At 40.0% G+C, this 17,782-nt stretch overlaps 1 protein-coding gene across 2 annotated transcripts in view; it reads right to left on the bottom strand.

The window, feature by feature from the left end:
• Positions 1 to 1,094: 1,094 nt before the first annotated feature.
• SRD5A2 (steroid 5 alpha-reductase 2) overlaps positions 1,095 to 17,782 on the bottom strand; it is a 39,172-nt gene continuing 22,484 nt past the window's right edge. For both annotated transcript variants that reach the window (XM_017671511.3, XM_017671512.3), the window contains exons 2-5: positions 12,506 to 12,669; positions 7,937 to 8,038; positions 5,491 to 5,641; positions 1,095 to 2,993 (exon numbers count right to left, since the gene is read on the bottom strand). In XM_017671511.3, coding sequence (XP_017527000.1) covers positions 2,927 to 2,993; positions 5,491 to 5,641; positions 7,937 to 8,038; positions 12,506 to 12,669 — 484 coding nt within the window. In that variant the 3' untranslated portion in view covers positions 1,095 to 2,926. The remainder of the gene's footprint in view (positions 2,994 to 5,490; positions 5,642 to 7,936; positions 8,039 to 12,505; positions 12,670 to 17,782) is intronic.

Genomic DNA, 17,782 nt, shown 5'->3' with positions numbered 1-17,782 from the left:
GACAAGAAGGGAAGTGACTCCTCATGAGTCCATTCCTTCATGTGCCAAAGAGCCTTCCCCTTGTTTCTTGCAGAGATTGCCATGAGATTACCTCAAGAAGTCAAGGCAGCTATTTAAAAACTACAGGGCAATAAAATCATAGGTTTATTTATCTGTTCCTGAAAGGGTTTAAACTTCCTCAGTCACTATTTAATTGCAAATTTCTTATTGGAGGTCTTTTTTCTTTTACAATACAATGGACCCAAATTTGCGACTTAGGAAAAGAAGTGTTGGGGACAGGGGGTTTGTGACTCAAAACCCTTCCCAGACTGAACACAAATGCCATCTCTACTATACCTTCCTTTGACCAAATAGGTTTACGTTAAGGACATCATCCTGGTCTCCCCACAGAGTGAGGGAAACAGATTGCACACAATGGACATGACAATTGGTTGGTATCTACATTCTGGCACATCATTTAAGCTCTGGCTATTTTTCTCCTGCATGAATTCTCCAGAAACACATATGGCAGCCCCCAAAAAGGCAAGATTCCTGTCTAATTCAGCAATATCCTCCCACTCCTTACCATTTTTTGCATTATAAATAATAAACGATTGTTGAGTGAATAAGTGTGCTTAGGCCTTAAATTCACACCCATCTGTATAGGCTCTGCTAGGTCTTTCTTTTAAAAGCCTGCTGTACCTTAGGAAGAAAAACAGACTTCTGATCCTTAAAGATACAAGATAAGATGGCTGCTCTGACCAGCTGTGTGACCCTGGGAGGCATTTTAACAGCATGAGTCTCAGTGTCTCCATCTATATATGCAGAGGTGGGATTAGCTGTGCTTAATGGTAGGACTTAGATGTGCTTCAGCTCTTTAATTCTGAAAATAAACTAAACACTACAACATCTTCTACAAGGTCAGCAGGAAAATACTCCCTCCAAGGAAGTTTCAGCAAGAGCAAGACAGTATTTTGTTAGCCAGGCCACCTTTATAGCTCTGATTATGTTCAAGCCCTGATTATGTTTCAAAAACCATCCAACAGAAACCTAAAATTACCTATATTTTTCTTGCAGTCTAGTTTTAGGAGAAAAGGGAAATATGTTTGGGATGAGACACTTTCAGACCTTTATTTTCAATTTGCATGCATATTTTAGAAATAGAGACAATTGGTTAAAAACTATGGCCCTAGAGCACTGAGAATACTGCACCTGCTTGGAGTTCTGAGCTGTGGTTAAGAAGCCAAATAAGTCATATTTCTCTTCTATTTTCAGCTTAGAGCCCCTAATTTCTAGTTGTCAAAATTAAGAGAAGGGAGATAAAAGGCAGCAACACTTAAAAAAAAACAGTAAAAATGCGGGGGGTTGGGAGCAAGGGACTCAGCTCAGCATCTTATAAAAATCTTCATAAATCTGGAGGTCTTTTATCAAACAAAATTATGTAACATCTGTGATTTGAGAAACATTTAATTAACAGCAAAATATGTATTTATATTATTACAATTTGTATTGTTCAATAATCTACAATATCCTCAGATCTTCTGAGTGTGCTGTGTCTCATACAGTGCATTTCTGTACTTAGCATTGCATCTGATAAAACTGGTCCTCATTTCTCAAGAGGGCTTGCTAAAAATTACCAACACTTGCCCCAAACCTAAACCCAAGGAGACAAATATTTTCACACATTCTAATGATGAGTATTCACCCCTCTCCTTAGAGAGCCCATGTCTCAGCACCCATTCTAGGATGACTCCCCCAACAGCAGCTGCATATTCTAATATATACTAGCTGACCAGTCCCAGTTCTTAGCAGGCTCCATGGGCTCAGATCCTCCAACTTTTTACAGGAAACTAGAATGTAGAAACCTTGTCTTTAAATTTTGGAGACTTTGAATATAAAAAAAAGAAAGTCATACTATGTGTGAAATACTGTCTGAGCCAAACAAAATCTGCTTGCCCAGATGGTGTCCCTCCAGTTGCAGTTTTTAGCCTTTGTAGTTTTCAGGATCTTTGAAGACTGATGTTCAAGTAACCCCTGGGAGATCCTTCTTGAGGACTGTGATGAAGAAATTCCAGAAGAGTTGCTGGGTGCTTCTGATGTGCTTCACTGTCATTACAGACGTCTTGTCAAAGCAAGAGCATATTATGATCTTACTCAGTCATTTCCCTTCCCTGACACTCTCGCAATATTTGGATATTGCCACCAGCATCTAAGAATACGAGGGTAGGTAATGTCTATTGTAAAACACTTTTTTACTTTCCCAGTAGCCAACCAGAATTACATCTTCTTTTGCTGGAGTAGTTAAAACCTGGCCTTCAATAAAGCCCACACCAGTTTTCTGGGTCAGGCTACAATATCTCTAGCGGGGATTATGAAATATTCAGGAAGACAGAGGCACTGAGACGACTCACAAATCTGACGTGGAGTCAATGCATCATTGCATCTTCAACAATACGAAGAAAGGACTCCTTTATCAAAAGTCTACTGAATCATTTCATACCTTTCATAATTAAGTAAGGAAAAGGAAAATGTGACTGGGTTTTCATTTCAGAGTAGATTGGCTCTAGGTCCATGCAGCTTTGAATTTAAATCCCTTATAATTTGTATAGGTGTTGATATAGTGTGCAGGTATAAAGCCACATGTCCTTAGATCACCCAAAGGGAAAAAAATGTAGGTAAGTTCTGCACTTTCTGGGAGGAAGAGCTAAGAAGCAGGTATCTCTGTGTGGAAAAGGGCCTTGTTGGAGTTTCAGGAAGAGATCAGGAGGGACTGGGGGAGAGTCCATGCAGACACGAAACGGGCACCTCGCGGAACCCCTAGGCCCACTACCAGAACACAAGACACCTATTATTACACACCCAGTGGAACTCTGAAAGTTGCAGGTTCAGCAGCCCTATGGTTTTCAACAGTATTATGGGAGCCGTGTTCCTTTTTAATTTGGTTTCTTTAAAAGATGAATGGAATGAGGGTTTTCCGAGATTTGGGGTAGTCCTCAAACACCTTGAGGTAGAACCTAAAAGACAACAAAGGAACAGTTATTATAAATACAATCAAGCAGTGGTCAATAGTTGAGGTTTGCTGTATCTGAAATCCTTGCTACAAATCAACCTACAGTTCTTCAGGGCCTGACCCTTCCGGATGGCCATCTGTCCCTCTGCTTACTCGCTCCTGCATCCTATTTCTTATAAATGCTGAAGCTTCTTGGGTTGGGAAACAAAAAGTAATAGCCATAGGACAGTGGTGGTGGATGCACAAAATTATTAATGTACCTAATGCCACTGAATTGTACACTTAAAATGATTATAATGGTAACTTTTATGTTATATATATTTCACCACAATAAAAAAATGTAATAGCCAAAAAGAAGTATTCAGTGGATTCAACTGAAAAATACAGGGAACCAGAGACCTCAAACATCATAGGCAAAGTTAACCCTAGAGAACTGTTAATGTTGCCAGGAAAATAATCCTGAGGCCTGGGAATGCCAAGGAGATGTTACCTTGTATTACGGCTTGAACTGTGTCCCCCAAAAACATGTGCTTGAAGTCCTAACACCCAGTACCTGAGAATGTGACCTTATTTTGGAAATAGGGTTATTGCAGATATAATTTATTAAGTTAAGATGAGGTCCTACTGGAGCAGGGTGGGCCTCTAATCCAGAATGATTCTCACCGCAGCCATCAGAGAGAGGGTGGCCCTGCCAGCACCTTGATTTCAGACCCGAGAGCTGGGAGAGAAGAAACTCTGGTTTGTGGTGACTGTTTCAGCAGCCTGGGCGACTAATACATCTTGTTAAGAGGCTTTCTCCTGAAGTCCCAGGCTGTCCTCCTAACTAACCGAAGCTGGTAGCTCTCGAGTTAAAATCCAGAGGATACGCTCTTTTAAAATACCTTAGTTTGACCTGGAGGACAAACAGTAATAACATTGTACCAGAGGAGGCTGGTTTCCAGGGCTATGAGAGAGCGGTCTGCTGAGCGGCACCTCGCAAAGCCAGGTCAGCCTCCAGCCTGCGCATGGAAGCAGTTTGACAGGACAGGACAGGGCCACAGTCTGGATTTTGTCGTTGCAGCAGCTGGGGGCCTCTGGTGGAGCTGCTGTGCCTCCCCTAGCCAAGCCCAGCTGAGGCCACGCTTCGCAGGGCCCTTCCAGGTGCTGGCTGGTGTCCTTTCCCCCGCTCCCTCCCTCTCTCCTCTGGTGGACCTTATACCCTGCCTCCAGTGGGGAGAACTGTTATGCTGACTCTCCTACAGGCTGGGGACCCTCTGCCACCCTCTGTCCCCACCAAATCTAGGAGGTGGCAGGAAGAAGACATGAGTAGAGCTGTTGTTTCATTCATTTCTGACAGGTCTCTGTATAAATTCCACTGAGGAAAAGAACTCATTCTTAGCTTAATCTTCAAAACTACAACATTGGTCATTAGCCAGACTAAAACACCTGTGCAAGAGATGAAGGGGTTCCCCTGGGCCTGGTTCCAAAGTCCATCCTCCCTTGGGATGCCCCCTTCCTATGTCTGTCTCCAGTAATCTCAGACCCTCTTTCCTATAGCCACAAAAGCCATTTTTGAGAAAAGATCTGAAATTCAGGTTTAAAGCCTAGTAGTTACCCTCCCCTTCCAGTGATACCTTTAGTTAACTCTTCTGTCCCCACCGCACCCCAGGTGCAAGGGCCGAGGGGGAGGTGGGAGTGAGTAACTGCTTTAGGCCAGACCCGCAGAGGAGAGGCTCTCCAGCCCTGCAGCAGCTGGCGCTTGCACCATGCAAGTAGTGGCCTACCCTACCTCTCCAGGAAGCCAGCAACGACCTCCACCTCACTGCGATTTATGGAGGGCAGGGGTAGGACAGGAGGAGAGTACCACAGTGAGCCCTGGTATCACACACATTCCAGGAAATAACCCTGGGGTTTTGAGGGCTCAGTAGTTACCCAAACTCTTAACACCAAACCTAGAATGAAAAATAAAAATAGCAGCTGTGCTAGGCTTGGGGCTACTGCTTTCCTGGGGCTTTTCTGTCCTGGGTGCACCTCCAAATTTCCTGTGCAGGTCTGGAAAGTGATTCCCACAGAACACATTTTGAGAAATGTGGCAGAAGTGAGTTAAATTGCAGCACGGAAATAGGAGCTACTTCTTGTACTTCCTGACTCTTACCTATAGCCCACTGCCAACTGGTTGCCACCACCAGGTGAGCCTGCTAGGAGGGCACAGAGCCTGGGGCTACTAACTCATGTGGACGTGAGGCACTTCTCCTCAGGAAGCCTTCCTCAGCAAGGCTTCCCACTCTGCCTACAAAATTAATTTTTGTTCACGGGGGGAAACAAATGTTACTGCTACTGTCATCCAACCAAATTCCAACTTCAGAAAGTCCAAAAGGTCAGAATTTACCAGTCTGGATTATTGCATTAACCTTATCTTATACAAATCAATGTCTAAGTTTTCTAGATCTGACTCAGTGTGCTAAAAGCCTGTTTGGAGAAGAAAGCTACATGGATGCTTCCACCTTGGTTGAAAAATTTACCTATGGTGGTGAAAAGCTCGAAGCCCAAGGAAACAAAGTGAAAAAAATGCAAATGTCAGTGCTGGGAGGGACCACGAGGCCAAGGCAAAGCCGATCCATTCAATGATCTCACCGAGGAAATTGGCTCCAGAAACGTATGTAAACAAGCCACCTGCATATAGAAGAATTCAAAGGTCAATCATCAGAACTGGACCATTGCAACATTAAACCGCTCTGCTTTGTTTCAAAATACATACGGGCAGCGAGAACAAATGTGGCGCTGGAGATTCCCTTACAGCCACCACTCTCTGGCGGACCCTCTTAGCGAGAAGAGAACAAAGCAACCGCAGCCTGTTGCCCGTAGAACACCCTGGGAGGTGAGGAGGGGCACCAGCTGGTTGGTGGGCTTCATGCAAATCTCTAACAGCCACTGGACCACCAGCTCTGGGCAGGACAAGGATGAGGTGCAGGTCTGGTTTTTGTTTTGCTTTGCTAAGTAACATTTCCAGGCCACTTCTCCCCTTCTTACTACCTTCCTGGACACCCATTTGTTGATTAGCATATTTCACATTCACAGGTACACAAATGAGAACAACATACCACATGAAAATAATGACCTGAATGATACAAGACATAATTCGATTCTCCTTTGGCATCTGCCCTCCCACCTCTGTGAAGCATACGCTCTGTCCAAGTTTAAAGTATGGAGAGGAAGCTGCAGGGTTTTTTGCCCTCCTGGAGGCTGGTAAGGTTTGCTTCTACTGATTTTAAAGGTTAGTGTTCTTTCCAGCCTTGTATTTCTGATCTCAAAACTGTATCTAGAAATAAACACATTTCTAATAGTGGCAAATATATCTCCTCCCCTTTCTGCCCCGCGCTAAACTGGGAAAGCTTCACCCAAAACAACTTTGTCTTTCCATACTCATATAAAGAGTATTTTATTTTTAAATCATTCCCCAGCGTAAGTTAGTAGTTGGAAACTAACCGTGGCAATCTAGCTTTTAAGAGCTTTCTCTGCTATTCTTTATCTAGTTAGTGACTGAATATTTTAAAAACTGAAGCTCCTTAAAGTTATCTTCCTTAAGGATGAAATTGCATCATTGGTTCCAGACCTGGGGGGAACCACTGACTAATTGCAAAGGGCCTAGAAACATAACAAATTGTGTATCTCAACCTTCGGTATTATTTTTGTTTGATGTAGATACTCTTAGGTTGTCAGCAACATTTAAATTCATTTTTTTCTTCATCTATGGATATTAATATGTGCTAACACCATATTATAATTCAGGAAATTTTTTTGATGTAAACAGAAGGTTCTTTTTACATCAAAAAGGGTGGGAACCGTTAACCTACACAAATATCCACCTAAAATATTGAAGGATTTCTTGGACTGCTTCACTCCCACTTGCTGATATATGTCAACCTTTCATTTCTGGTTTCTTGGGAACAGATAGAATTTCAAATATTCTGTACCCTTATCTCTGAAAATCCACTCGTAAGACTTCCCATCTTAATTTCTGATGAATCAAGGGTTCTCTGCATCATTAAGAATATACAAATGGCAAGAAATGTCCATGTGCTCCCCAACTACTCGCTAGGTAAGTCCAGATCAATTAGAGAGGACAAATCTGTTGGTCATGTATAATTTAGCTTTATTTGCTGACCTAGAATTAGTACTCTGTATATTCGTGATGGCTAATTTTTAGCTTCAGCTTGACTGGGCCATGGGATGCCCAGATATTTGGTTAAACATTATTTCTGAGTGTGTCTGTGAGGGTGTTTCTGGGTGGGATTAACATTTGAATCAATAGACTAAGCAAAGTATACTGACCTCCCCAGTTGGGGTGTCCCTTTGCCAACCCACTAAAAGTTCACAGAGAAGAGAAAGGGGGAGGAAGGGAGAATTTACTCTCTGCTTGACTGTCTTTGAACCGGAACATTGCTCTTCTGCACTCAGATTAGGACTCATACCACCTGCTCTCCTGGGTCCCCAGTTTGCAGAGGGCAGATCCTGGGACTGCTCAGCTTCCATAATCATACAAGCCAATTTGTAATAATAAATCTCTCTATGTATCTATATCTATACCATCTGTGTCTATGTCTTATTGGTTCTGTTTCTCCGGAGAACCCTAATAAAGCACATGATAATCCTACCTACTGCAACTACATGGAAGGCTATTTCCACCCTATGCCAAGCCTCACACCCCCCACCCCGACCCGCCCCCCTCCACCTTCAGGGTTGTGGTCTTGCACCTGCCTGAGGGCTCTTGCACCTTTCTTAAACCTCTGGATTCAGATCAGAAATGCAAATGTGTTGTGGGGTGGAATGGGATGTGGAAGAGAAGTCAGGGACAAATCAGTATATATTGTGTCATTCCTGCCTTCACTGTCCCTCTCCATTCGTTACTCACATCATAACTCCTGGGACAGGCTCCCAAGGGAATCTGCAGGGCAGAGGAGACATTACCTTGTGGAATCCTATAGATGATTTCTCCAGGCTTCCTGAGCTGGCGCAATATGTAGTCACTATGAATGTTAATTCCCATTCCCAAAAGAAATAAGAAGAGACCTTGGCAAAGAAGAGAGAGGGAAAAAGTTAAACATGTATCCTGATTTTGATGTTTTTCTCACAAGCTACGTTTTTTTCTAAAAATGAAGGAAAGAGCATTTAACATTGAAGTCCAAGAATGGTACTAAGATACGGCAAACAAAGGGGGGTTTTCTTGGCCATGGTCCTGAATTTGGGTGGAGGAGCTGTGCTGTTTCATAGACTCAAAGACTGAAGGTGCAGTGTCATGTGATGGATGCAGGTAGGAGAGGAGAGAAAGGGAGGCAAGACCATTGCCCACCACTTAAATAAATAAGAAAATACATTAATGAATGAATTGCAAGCTTTTGGCTCACTAACAAATAATCAAACTCAACAGTTGGCCAACTCAACAGGAATCAGAAGGGCTGATTCCAACCCCTTCTCCTTTGCCATTCCCCACTATAGAGTCTGGAAGGCTGGAAAGTGGTTGTGTGATCTACTTGGGCCAAGAGGATGTAAAGGGAAGTCTTCTGGTGGCTTCCTAGGAGATCTTGTGGTTTTTTGATAAAAGGACAAGCGGGACCAGTGCCTCTACTGCCTCACTCCTCCTTTATTGCCAGATGTATTGCCTTGAGCTATAGCAACTTACCTGCAATTATGAAGTGATTATCAGGAGGACCAGAGGTGTGTTTTTAATATATTAAAAACAGTGTGCAGATAGCCCAGAAAAATTCCTGGGATCTTGATGGCATCAGTAAGCAACTGAAAGAATGCAGAAGCCACCTACCTTTGGACATTCTTGTTATGTAAGAAATATAAGCTCTTAATTATTGAAGCCACTGAGCTGGTTTTCTGTGACTCACTGGTAAGAGCATTCCTGATTGACACATCCATTCTCATGAAAGTAATGTTCGCTAGATTGGAGAGCCTGGCACCTAGCAAACTGGTTTCTACCACAGCCAGTTCACAAACACACGTGCTCTTCTTCCCCACCGTCTGGCACACAAAGGGCCCTGGTCTAAGGTGAAGAGAACCAGGACCAGAGATGCAAAGTCTTGCATCACGATGGGCTCCATTACAGCCCAGAAACATTCACTCTTTCACACAGATGCCAGACTTCACCCCTCAACAGTGTGTGATTTGTCCTGATGAAAATGCATGAGGCAAAAATCAAGAAGAGCTGAATTTAAAAAGTCAGATCCTGTTGGCCATCTGTATGTCTTCTTTGGTAAAATGTATATTCAGGTCCGCTGCACATTTTTGATTGGGTTATTATTGTCATTATTATTATTATTAGTGTTGAATTGAATGAGTTCTTTATATATTTTGGATATTAGCCCCTTATCAGATATATCATTGGCAAATATACTCTCCCATATTGTAGTTTGCCTTTTTTATTTTGTTGATTATTTCCTTTGCTGTGCAGAAGCTTTTTAGTTTGATGTAGTCCCATTTGTTTATTTTTGCTTTATTTCCCTTACCTGGGGAGATGTATCCAGAAAGAAATTGTAAATGCTGATGTTCAAGAGTTTACTGCCTATGTTTTCTTCCAATAGTATTATGGTTTCATATCTTATATTTAGGTCTTTAATCTGTTTTGAATTTACTTTTGTATATGGTATAAAACGGTGATCCAGTTTCATTCTTTTGCACATAGCTGTCTAGTTTTTCCAACACCATTTATTGAAGAGACTGTCTTTCCCCCATTGTATATTCTTGCCTCCTTTGTCATGGATTAGTTGACCACATAAGCATGGGTTTATCTCTGGTGTCTCTACTCTGTTTCATTGATCTATGTATCTATACTCACCTCATACGCTATGATATGAAACAATGATTTTTCAATCTTGCCTACTAAAAAGATGAATGGCCTGGAAGAAAGGGAAACTGGGGTGGGACACCAGTAGCAGGGGCAGAAAGTGGGAGGGAATGGGGGAAGGGAGACAGCATGTATAGCAGTGGACAAAGCAAAAACCTTGGACCAGATGTCTATGTGTCCTTGGTCAAGTCACTCACACTCTCTCAGACTCTGTTTTCTTACTTATAAAATGTAAATTATAATAGTACCTATCTCAGAGGATGGTATGGGACTCATTCATTTGTTCATTCATTCATTCATTCAACTGATATTTATTGAGAGCTTGCTATGTACCAAGCACTGTCCTAAAACACCAGGGATACAGTAGTGAAAAAAACAGGCAAAGTGCCTGTATTCATGCAGTTTACATTTTAGTGAAAGAACACAGAAAAGAATTCAAATAATTAAAATTTTTTAAATCACTGTAAAGCAGAAAATTAAAGTAGGATAATGAGATAAAGAGTGAATTGAGGTGTGAAAGAGGGGTTTCTACCTTGGATGAGATGGGTAGGAAAAGCTTTTCTGAAGATTTGGCATTTATCCTGTGGTTTGAATAATAAGACTGCAAAGATCTGAGGGAGTGTAGTCTGGTAGGAGGATTAGCAGGTGCAAAGGCCCTGAGGCTAGAACGAGTTTAGTTTGTCTAAGAAACAGAAGGAAGGCTAGTGCACTTGAAGCTTTAAGATAGAGGGGAAAGTGAGGAGATGCGGACAGAATAATTGAAAAATACATCAAGCATTATAGGCCTCGGTGAGTTAGACTTTAAGTGTAAGAGGAAGCCATTGGCAGATTTTAAGCAGGGGAGAAATACGGTCTGATTTCTGTTCACTATTCTGTTCCAAATGTTACATGGAAGACTAAACACTAATTAGCAAAAATAAGAAAACCAAGATACTTTATTCCTACCACCCAGAGATCACTACCATTAAACACCTTAGTGCATATCCTTCCAGGTTTTCATCTTATGTAATATCAAGGTCATAATCCAATTTTCTCAGACGTCCTTGAAATGCCTTCTATGGCTGGTTTGCGCAAACCCAAGTCCAATATAGGACTACACCTGACATCTGGTCATTATGTCTTTTCAGGCCATTTTAATCTAGCCCAGATCCCTACCTTTTTTTTTTTTTCCAGGACACTGGCTTCTTGAAAAGACCAGACAGTTGTCCCTTAAAATGCCTCCCTTTCCAGATAAGACTAGCATACTTCCTCATGGTGGCATTTAACTAATTTCTTATTCTCTGTATTTCCTGTAAACAGGCATAAATCATTTTCCTGTGTGGTTCTATGTTATCAGTTTAGTACACAGTTAGATATATTTATTTGTTTATTCTCAATTTCAGGACCTTTCTCCATTTACATTTTTTTAAAACTAAGTTATGAAGTTCCACAATTTCAAGGACAAAACAATATTGAAAGAAAAGTTCTGCCCACTATCTCATTCTCTTTACCCCAAACCCTAGAGGTAAACATTTTTTTATTAGTTTCCTTTTTATCAATCTAGTAGTTTCTTTTCCCATTGAACACTCACACAGTTTTCTTTCTATCCCATCTTTACATAAAAAGTACTAACATACCATATACACCGTTCATACTTTATTTTTATTAACCACATGTTCTAGAGATGTCTCCACATGAGCACACAGAGATCTTCCTTGTTTTTATTTTGTTTGATTTGTTTGTTTTTTTGTGGCTCCAGAATATGTCATTGTGTGCATGTATCAGCATTTGCACTACTAATCTTCTGGCCATTTGTGTTTTCAAATGTTCACTCTGACTGCTGTGTGGAGAAGGGGCTACGGAAGGGTAGGCCCAGAGGTAGGAAGTGCAGTTCGAAGGTCACTGTGGCAGTCCATGCAAGAGGCCACCATGGCTGCGCCTAGCCTGATGTCAGTGCAGCTGTGGGGAGTGAACCCAGTTGGTCCCTGTGTGAGAGCTGCAGTTGCTGCACTAAGCTCATGCACAGAATGTGGTGTATGGTGTAAAGAGAGGAATTAAGGGTCATCCCACATTTTTGCTTTGAGCCAAAATAATGTATCGACAGTTGAACCTTCCTGGACGTTAATTCCTCTGGCAAATAATAAAAACAATTTAGCGATCAGTGCTTTCTACTATGTTTGGTAGGGTGGTCAGGAAAAATCTCCCTGAGGACCTGCAAATTAACAGAGACCTAAATAAAATGAGGGATCAAGTTCCATGAATATAAAGGGCACAGCATTTAGGCAGAGGGATTAGTCTGTGCAAAAGCTTTGGGGCAGGACAAATTTGAGCATCTCAGTCTCAGCAAAAAGGCCACTGAGACTACAGCACAGTAAATGAGATGGATGGAAGCAAGAAATGAGGCCAGGAAATCAGGCAGGATCAAGAATGTCTGGGTTTCATAGGTGTAGGTAGTGGTAAGGAATTTGTATTTTGTCCTGAAAGTAATGGAAAGACATTGGAGGATTCTGAAAAGGAGAATGACATCAAGTTCTCTGAAGATATCTCAGGCTGCTACATGGAGAAAAGACTTGGGTAGCAGTGATAGAAAGGGAGAATGAAATCATTAGGCGGTTACTGCAATAGGGCACGGAAGCGGTGACAGTGATCTAGACCATGGGAAGGGGTGTTAACTAGCGTGTGGGAGGAAAGTGGTCAGATTTACTTACCCAGGCTAAACCGTATGTCTGTGTACCACTCAGCAGGGTATTCAGCACAGTAAATCAGATAGTAGCTTTGGAGGAGTCCATTTCCCAGACAGAAGAAAAAGCTGCTGAAAATGATTGCAACTGGAAAAGACCTCCCTCTAGTGAGAAACGAGTAAACAAATGTCCTGGGATATATAAGGGAGAAAGGTCAGGATTCATTGTTGGAAAGAAAAATATCAAACAATGAGATGAAATAATAGACAAATGCATTAAACCCATTTTTAAAAACCATTTTCCCTTAAATTTATGCAATGAAAAAACATCATTATCTCGTACTAAAGCAATCATTCATGCTGTTATTTGTCTTACTTCATTAAAATCCATAGTAGCCCTCATTTGTTACCTTATTTTTTTTCACCAACAACCTTGAAAGGTAAATTCCTTCCCCATCCAGCAGTTAATAAATTCAATCCTGTGAGCCCAGAATTAGAGATCAGCTTTATATAACCAGAAGTAACAACCAGAGTGAAAGAGAGGTAAAGTTTGGATTACCCCATACACCAGTGGAATGGCATTTTGATAGCAGCCACTCAGTCATATGACTTTCCATATGTTTCTCTAATATAATTTAATTGCTGATATTGTAGCGTTCCCTATAAATGGAACTGTATAATTCCTTGAGAAAAGAGAGAGATTCCTCCAAGAGGAATCTAGGAAGGTGAGACCAGAAAATATAAATACCCTCAAAATAAAATTTGCCTAAGCCATCGTGCTAAATACTAGACATCAAACTATATCCTGTTTATAATTTTTCTTCTTTTATGGCACAACATAACAATCATACAGGGAAGTTCATAAACCTGTGTGAATAGTTTAATAAATAACTATCAAATAAAACTTCACCCTGGAAAGTTCTACCTTCATAGTACCACCATCACCTCAGACTTAAACACCATCCTGATTTTTGTAATAATCATTTCCTCTTGCTTCTCTACAATTTTATAATATTTGTATGCATCCCTAAAAGTATAGTTTATTTTGCCCACATGCATGAGCATTCTATGATTCTTAGAGTATTGTTTAGTGTCTTATTTCTTGAACTCAACATTATGTTTCTGATACACAAGAATGTTGTTGGGTAGAGCTATAGTTCATTTATTGCCATTGCCATACTATACATACCGTATATATTCTTGACATGTACAAATATACCACAAGTGTTTATCTATTTTACTTGGATGGATGTTTGGGTAGCTTCCACAGTATTATACCCATGCAAAGATTATTTTCCCATTATTTTAAAGATTTTCCATTTTAGTTTAAACCTTTGGTACATCTGGAATTTATTTTGTTGTCAGAAGTTGGATAAGAATCCAACTTATTTCCTGATGCTACAAAGTTACTCAATATCTTTCTCACTGACACATATTTCCTTTGGTATTATACCCTAAGTTATCATATATATTGGTTCTTCTTCTGTACTCTTGATTCTGTTCTACTAATCTGCCTCCTTATGGCTGGCACTACACTGTTTTAATAATTGTACTTTAAAGTAGGTCTTCACACACGTGGAGAAGACAAGTAATGACTCTATAGCATCTTACTACACTGATAGTGACTGCAGTGGGGCCATCAGGACTTGATAATATGAGTGAATGTGGAAACTACAATGTCGTTCATGTGAAACCTTCATAAGGTTGTATATCAATGAAACTTTAACTAAAAAATATTCTATTAAAAAAAAGTTCCACACACTAGGTACGGCTAATCTTGTTGAATCATTACTCTCTTTGAGGATTTTCAAGTTACTCTTTATTTATTCATGTGAATTTTCAAACCAACTGTGGAACACCCTCTCCAAAATTTTAGAAATACTCTTAACTTTAAAAATTAATTAAGAAAGTGAAATGGCAAAAAGACATCCAAGAGTTTACCCCTCCAAAGAGCAAAAAAAAAAAAAAAATGGACCAAAAAATGTAACAATCGACTTTTTTAGAACTCTGAATATTAACCAAAGGCTTACAGCAAGCTGAGGAGCATTAAGGAAGGAAAATGGCTGGATCTTAGGAAGGGAACAGGCTTGCTTCATGGCATTTTAACCTACCCTAGTCCCATCTCCCACTTCCCTATTCTTCACAGCCTTGAAAAGTAAGAGCCCATATTCCCAGGTTTGGAAGGAGCAAAACAGGGCTGGAGCCCTTTCAGAGCCTCATTCCTAAAGAGAAGTCATTATTTTATCTGTCTGGTGGTTCTTTCGAAGACTCCACTCAAAGGCTTGTCTTTACTCTGCTTCATTCAGACTTACCTAGTGTTAAAAGTTCCTGGGGAGAGGGGATATTTTTGAATGTTTTAACAGCACAGTAGCCTGAGGCAGTGGATGCAGGTAGGGCAAATAATAGACTAGTCAAAAGGCTTAAAGGAAAGACTGAGGAATGAGAGGCCTGCAGTGGCTTTGAAAATCTCAGACATATTTCTGGGAATCTAGACAGCTATGTTCATGCCTAGGACTATGAACATGCTAAAAAAAGTATCTGAAAATATCCTAAGCTCTCATGTCTGATTGATCTTAAGATCTGTACCAGTAGCAAGTAAGGCTAAACCAGAGCTAAGTGGGTAGTTGGTGAAGGACTTCCCTAACAGGCACAGAGGGACACTTAGCAAAAACTGGGAGACTTATTGTTTCCAGTTATTTATAGAAATCTCTGTGCAGTCACTAACTGAGTGGAGGAATGGGAAGTGACTGTTACCAGGTACAGGATTTCTTTTTGGGGTGATGAAAATATTCTGCAATTAGATAGTGGTGATGGTTGCACAACTTTTTTGATATAAAGAACTCCTGTATAAAGAACTCCCACAACTCAACAATAAAGAGACAAACAACCCAATTAAAAGGGCGACAGGCTTCAACAAATATTATTCCAAAAAAGATAAACAAATGTCCAATAAACACATGAAAAGATACTCAACATCATTAGAGATTAGGGAGCTGTTGATCAAAACCACAATGATACACCACTTCAAACCAACTAGGAGGGTTATAATAATAAAGCACACACGGAGAGAGAAAATAACAAGAGTTGTTAAGGATGTGGAGAAATTAAAACCCTTATACATTGCTGGTGGGAATGTAACATGGTGCAGCCACTTTGTAAAACACAGTCTGGCAGCTCCTCAGAAAGTTAAACAGAGTTACCATATGACCTAGAAATTCTACTCCAAGGTGTCTACCCAAATGAAATGAAAATGTATGTTAATACAAAGACTCATACAGAAATGTTGATAGCAGCATTAGCCATAGTAGTCAGAAAATGGAAACAATCCAAATGTCCATCAATTGATGAATGAGTAAACAAAATGTTATTGGTATATTCATAAAATGACATCTTATTAAACCATGGTAAGGAATGAAGCAATGATACATACTACAACATGGATGAAGCTTACAATCAATACCCTAGATGAAAGAAGCCAGTAACAAAAGGCCACGTATTATATGATTTCATTTATATGAAATGTCCAAAACAGGCAAATCCTTATAGACAGAGAGTAGATTGGTGATTTCCAGGAGATGGAGGCTGGAGGAATGGGGAATGACTATTACCAGGTAAAAGATTTCTTTTTGGGGTGATAAAAATATTCTGCAATTAGATAGTGGTGATGGTTGCACAACATTTTTTATGTAAGAACCATCCAAATGTATACTTTAATATGGTGAATTTGTAGTATGTGAATTACGTCTCAATATTTTAAGAGGAAATTCAGGCAGCACTGCAGAGATTAAATTGTAGGACATCTTCCACTTACTAACTATATAACTTTGTCATTTAACTTTGTTGTGTCTGATGTTTTCATCTGCCCATCTCACAGGGTTGTGAGGATTAAGTGATTCAATATATGCAAAGTACTTAGAACAAGACAGGTAAGAGCACAGTAAATGTGTTGTTATTTTTGTCAACATTATTAAACTGTTGTTAACACTGTCTTTCTATTCAGCTACAGATGGCTCCTTTCCACTCATTCAGGTCTTTTTTTGTGCACTCTTCAGTAATTGTTTAAGTTTCTTCATAAAGATTTTGCCCATTTCTTGTTGTCTGAAAGTCTTTTTATGTGTTACTGTAAATGGAATTTTCCATTTACAGCTATTAACTCATTGTTTTACATGTAGAAGAAGGCCTCTGTTTTTTTTAACATTAATTTTGTTCCCAGCCACATACTGAATTCCCTATTATTTATAATAGTTCTCAGTATATATCCCAGGATTTCCCAAGTATATCAGCATTTGCAAGTGTTACACTCCTCCCTTTAGAAGAATCTGGAAACCTTCCTTGGCCGTGCTATGGAATGACTTAAGTAGCACTAGAATTATTCAGACTCTAGCTATTTAGCAGAGGCCCTTTATGGATGTGGAATCTATCTAGGACTCTATTATTGGGAGAAAGGGTTGTTAATATTATTGGTAATACCTCTTTTTCTCTCATGGCAATTGGTTTGCTTAGGTTATCTATGCCTTCTGGGGAATCTTAATATAATCTGCAAAATTTATATTTGCATAGAAGATCACACATATGCAAATTTGTAAATGTAAATGTGTAAGGTTGAGAAGATAAGATTTTCATGATACTTTTAAACTCAACATATTTTCTAATTACACCATCCCACAAGGAACCTTTATGCTATCCTTTCATAGCCACAGCCATATGCCTACCCTCTCCCAATCCCTGGTAACCACTAATTTAGTCTCCCTTTCCATGGTTTTGTCATTCTGAAATGATTATGCAAATGGGATCATACATATATAACCTCTTGAAATTACCTTTTTTCAGTCAGCATAATTCCCTCAAAATTCCCCTAAGTTCTAAGGTATACTTGTGAGTGGAAAACGAAGGCTGCAGAATAGTATTTATGGTTTGCCAGCCTTTTGTAATTAAGAAAGGGAAATAAGAATATATATATATATATATGACTGCATTTTATAAAAGCTTTGTTGAGATAAACTTGACAAACATAAAATTCATATGTTTAAAGTACAAAATTCAGTAGTTTTTAGTATGTTTACAAAGTTGTGCAACTATCACCACCATCGAATTCCACAACACTTTTACCACCCTAAAAAGAAACTATGGGGCAATCCCTCTCAAATTCCCCTTCACCCCAACCTCTGGCAACCAGTCTACCTCTTGCCTCTAAGGCTTTGCTTACTCTGAATACTTCATACAAATGGATTCATGCAGCATGTAGTCTTTTGTGTCTGACTTTTTCCACACAGCATAGTGTTTTCAAAGTTCATCCATGTTGTAG

This window comes from Manis javanica, chromosome 1 (assembly GCF_040802235.1).
Source record: "Manis javanica isolate MJ-LG chromosome 1, MJ_LKY, whole genome shotgun sequence".
Lineage (NCBI taxonomy): Eukaryota > Metazoa > Chordata > Mammalia > Pholidota > Manidae > Manis > Manis javanica.
The sequence above is the reverse complement of the archived record's forward strand: the minus strand, read 5'-3'. Positions and strand labels throughout refer to the sequence as shown.